At 28.4% G+C, this 5,028-nt stretch overlaps 1 protein-coding gene across 1 annotated transcript; it reads left to right on the top strand.

Annotated features, from left to right (window-relative positions):
* Positions 1-1,931: 1,931 nt before the first annotated feature.
* On the top strand, positions 1,932-4,660 carry LOC107883205 (chromobox protein homolog 3-like). The gene is made up of 3 exons (XM_016802810.2): positions 1,932-2,063; positions 2,183-2,431; positions 4,547-4,660. Exons 1-2 carry the CDS (start codon positions 2,040-2,042, stop codon positions 2,429-2,431), a joined length of 273 nt encoding a protein of 90 aa, XP_016658299.1. The 5' UTR covers positions 1,932-2,039; the 3' UTR covers positions 4,547-4,660.
* The last annotated feature ends 368 nt before the right edge of the window (positions 4,661-5,028 follow it).

Genomic DNA, 5,028 nt, shown 5'->3' with positions numbered 1-5,028 from the left:
CCGTATCTAGCCAATCTAAAGCATCATCATTATTACTTTTCCCCGCAAAACTAGGTAACGATTTATTCAGATCGGGTAAAACTGGTATAATTTTGGGTTCGTCCTTTGTATTACTTGCTTGTATTGAAAGTAAGTTCATCAGCATTTCGTTCTGTTTCATTAATTGTTTCAAAACATAATCAGTACTGACCTTAAGTTCCGATGTAACATCACTACTACCGCCATTAACGCAGTTACCATCATTGGCTTTAGAAACATCATTAGGTCCAACGTAAATTGTTTTGACTTCGCCTTCACTCGATACATCTTTATGACTATCCATCTTATTTAACTTGGCCTGAATTTACTAAACACGTGTATTTAAACTTACAACGGTATTGAATCAATACGTGTGTCCGTACGGTCGATCAAAATGGATAAAAATCATAAATTATATCTCGATACGTTTAAATCTGGCCTCTGATCTCACTTCTGATAAATTATAGAAAATAACGTTACACAAATTAATTATTACAATATTATTTATTTATTATAAGAATAAGACGGAGCACTCAACGGCTTCAACGTATCAAACAGACTGACTGACTTTTAAGATAATAATGATAATACAGTATTTTTTTTTTAAGGTTAGACTACAGTTCCTACAATATTAAATGTAATTTTGAATATTTTCTAACATATTATATTTTCTTTTAAAACCATTTCGACTTGGAATGCACATTTTAAATCACGAAAAGATAAAAAAAAAATGATTTACGTAACTCATCAGGTCAAGAAAGGCTTACAGGTTTAGCTGATTGAGTGCGTATAGACAAATTAAAATATAGGATAATGGGATAATGTTATCGAACGTTTCGCCAAAGAAAAAAATCGATAACTAGATTTCGTTCTGTAAAATATTCTTTAAAATAATAATTGTATATAATAAAAATTTACTTTAAAATATTGAAAAAAACAATATTATGATGTATTAATGTAGTAAAATGTCAGTTTTTTATTTTTTTTTTAAATAAATGTTAGTTGTTTTTTTTAAATACCAATAATTCAAATATTATATGATTTATAAACCCCCTCGAAAATTTGTTCCAGTTACGACCTTGTTAGAAACCAATATCACACAAATTTGTTTACATTATATTCATTAACAGTTTATAATAAAATTGTCCATCGCATGTTCGAAAATATCGTTTTACATTTTTTATAGTCACTCAATAACATTTCCCACCACTACTCTTTAAATCAGGGATGGAAAACGTTTTTAATTTTTTCGTTTTCGTTTTCGTTTTTGTTTATAGAATTAAAAAATATTGTTTTTGATTAACCATTTTAAAAACGTTATTTTCCTATTGTTTCCAAATAATGTTTTTGATGAAATTGTTTTTATTTTTTCATAATAGTAACGCGAAATATAGAAATGCACTTAAAAGTTAAAAATTAAAATTAATTATTCTTAATATTTAAATTTTAAATTAAAATCATAATTTATATAAAAATTAAAGGTTAAAAATTTCTGATTTCAAATTTAAATGTTTATAAATTTTAAAAGTGCATTATTGATAAATTAAAAAGTAAAGACTTAAATGAAATTTTTTTCAAAATTTTTTTTTCGTGGTTTAAATATTATCATGTATAGTACTATGATTTTTTTCGTTTTCGTTTTTTATTTCGTTATTACATTTTTTTCAGTTTTTGGATTTTTTGGTATCGTTTTTCAGTTGTTTTTTGTTTTCGTTTTATTAATTGTTTCGTTTTCTGTTTTTCTTCCGGTTAATAACGTTTTTTAAAAACGTTTTACATCCCTGCTTCAAATACAGTGTTGCCAACGCTGCGCGGCGTACCAATGCAATAAAAGACAGCTGATATTTCACCTCGCAGCGCTTAGAACGCGGTCTTGGTGTATACCGAATCAGTCGTACGTTTCGGAACCGTCGATTGCGGTAGTCGTTAGCTCGGAACCCAGTACCAGTGATAACCACGCAGTCACCACATCATAAGTCCACCTTACAGTAAACAATATACGAGTATATAAGTCACGAACGATGCCTGAAAGAATTCGAATAGGGGTGAGTGAATATTATTCATTTTATGTTATCGATTTGCAGTTTCAAATATTATACATTATTGTAACAGTTTTAACTGCTCTGATGGCTTACATTAATTAGATACATTTTTATATCAACAGATCATAGCCGGAGTATTTTTATCCAGGCCTCCGCCGGATTCAGAATACCCTATGCACGACAACAGTGTGGATTTAGATCCCGAAATGATAACCCATACAACATTTATAGACGGCACTCGTCACCATCTCGTGAAGTGGAAGGATGTCGAACAACTTTCATACGTGTCAGATTCCTATGCAAATCAAAAGTTTCCACAACTTGTTATTGCGTATTATGAGAACCACATTGGATGGATCAAGCTCGCATAGGTAAATATAATGTAACTTGATTTTATTTATGGTAAATTGTCACTTTGTACAGTCCGTTGTTTGAAAGGCGTAACGTGGACAATTTGTACTATTGTAATATATATTACGGTAAATGATGTTGTATCGGAAATTAACGTTATTTACCTATACGAGTGTGGGAATTATAGTTATTTTTTAGTGAATAACGTTAATAACCGTATGATTTGGGAAATGTCGATTTGATTATAAAAAATAATGTCCAACGAACAATGATAAGGTGATCGCTAAACTAATTGTGGTAATAGGGTAAACCAATAAAACCTTCTCGGCCACAGATAAGGTGGACTTATACAATATACAATTACTATATACATATTATAAACATCGGCGGAGGTTACATTTGATCATACCTAGGTACATCATTTTTCAAATTGTAGTATTTGAGATTCACGTGATTATCCGGTCTATAACGACAATTACCTGTGTATTTGGTAAATGAAGTTCATTTCCATTTAACATAATTTACCGTAGCATATACATTATACATAAAGTAAATATAAGTGTAAATATAAGTGCCTATATAGTATATATGAATAATATAAAGTTTGATGTGATTTAAACATTATTTTATATTTAAAAGTAAATTAAAGACGTTATTAATAAGCCAAAAATATCAAGGTTTTTTTTAATGTACATGTTACCTGTTAACAACCGGACATTAGGTACTTTAGTACTTAGGTATATGGGTTGCTCCTCGCATAATTATTCAAAATCTTACTATCTTAGTCTGTGGTTAATTATATCGTTAAAGCAATTAATAATTACTAATTATTATATTATTATAGCTAGTATTATGCTGTTTTTTCAATATAATATTATACTCAAACCATAATTTGGTGGCTGGATAACTTGTATAACTCATGCGCAATAGAACACCTAATTCGGTAACTCGTCGCTGATATCGGCAAATTTTTTTTTGTATCGAATTAATACGCTATGAGTATCTATCCATAGTATGTATATGATAATTTAATACCTGGTCAGATATCTACACATCACAGGTCACATTAATTAAAATTTAACTATAAGTATATATATCAACCTTAGAAAACCCGTTAAAAATGAACTCACCTATACTTAACTAAAACTACAATTGAAGGGTGAAAATGCAAAAGGTGGTATTGCCAAAAACCAAAATGTTCACAAATCAAGGAAAACGGTAATACATTTTCTGACGACTATAAACATTCAGAATAAGTTTATTTATATGTAAAAAATAAAAACTAAACGATTGACAGTGTCAAAATAAATCTACCTAAATTGTAAACATTGTTTTTAATGCTTTAAAAATTTCGTGTCAGACCAAAACGTGGTATTGCACGTTTTGAAAAGGTAATGGACAATATCACGTTTTAAAGTTGTTCCTATTTCTGTTGATACAAAACGCATTATTTCCTGCAATACCACGTTTTGAAGAAAAATGCATATTGCCCATTACCACGTTTTGCAATGATATCAAGTATGCTTCAATACTAATAACATGGGCAATAATACGTTTTGACTTTAACATGATGAATATGTAATACACGTTTTGCATTGACATTAAATGTGGCAATATCACATTATGCATTGAACATCAGTTCTAAAATCGATTTTATCATAAAAGTAATCGATATAATTTAATTCTGACTGCAAAATCGAATTCCTCACATTTTTTTCCATAAGAATTGATGTTTGACTCGATTTTCGAAATTTTGGCAATACCACGTATTGCATTTGCAACCTTCAATTTTTGGTTGTTTGTAAAAATAAAACCACGTAAACTGGTAAATTACCGTTCTTTTTTTAAGTCTTCAAGTATAGTATCATATTATGTACCAACCAGTTTTCATCCGTAAGAAGTCACCAAACAGCAGTATACCGTAAAATATATATTTATTTTATACCAAATACCTGCCTATATATTATTATAATTATAGGTAGGAAGTTAATTTAGAGCTTTACTTTACTTTACTTTATAGTGACCCCTGTAATGTCCGTATCATAACCTATAGGTAGCTATAAGATAGGTATAAAATACATAAATAATTTATTATTTTAAATAAAAACTCATTAAAAAATAATAATATTTTTCAGATGATGGCTGTATATTGTCATGGAGACTTCACTACTTTCTGCTGTCTTCGATCAAAATAAAAATGCTCCGTCTATATTTATAATGTATCAATATAATGTATTTTTATTTTCAGAAAAAATATTATAACAATTTTAATATACAAATTATAATAACAATAATAAGAACACATTATACATTTTACCTAATATGTAACTGAGAATTTCACTGATTTTTTTCTTACATTTATATTACTTATTTGTAATAATTGAACATATTATCTACTTAATATACATATATACAATTAGTGTACAAGGACCTACAGTAAAACCACGTAATGTAAGTTACAATAACATTGAACATGAACATGAACATTTATTATTTAGATTTGTTAAACAACTTATAAATTATATGTAAATATGTTACATATTTTCTTTGTTTCATACAATAAACTAAATTTTTAAAAAAATGAGGGTAAGTGGACGTCGCTCTGCTGTACAGTAGA

This window comes from Acyrthosiphon pisum, chromosome X (assembly GCF_005508785.2).
Source record: "Acyrthosiphon pisum isolate AL4f chromosome X, pea_aphid_22Mar2018_4r6ur, whole genome shotgun sequence".
Taxonomy (NCBI): domain Eukaryota; kingdom Metazoa; phylum Arthropoda; class Insecta; order Hemiptera; family Aphididae; genus Acyrthosiphon; species Acyrthosiphon pisum.
Note: the sequence above shows the minus strand (reverse complement) of the source record. Positions and strands in the feature narration are given on the sequence as shown.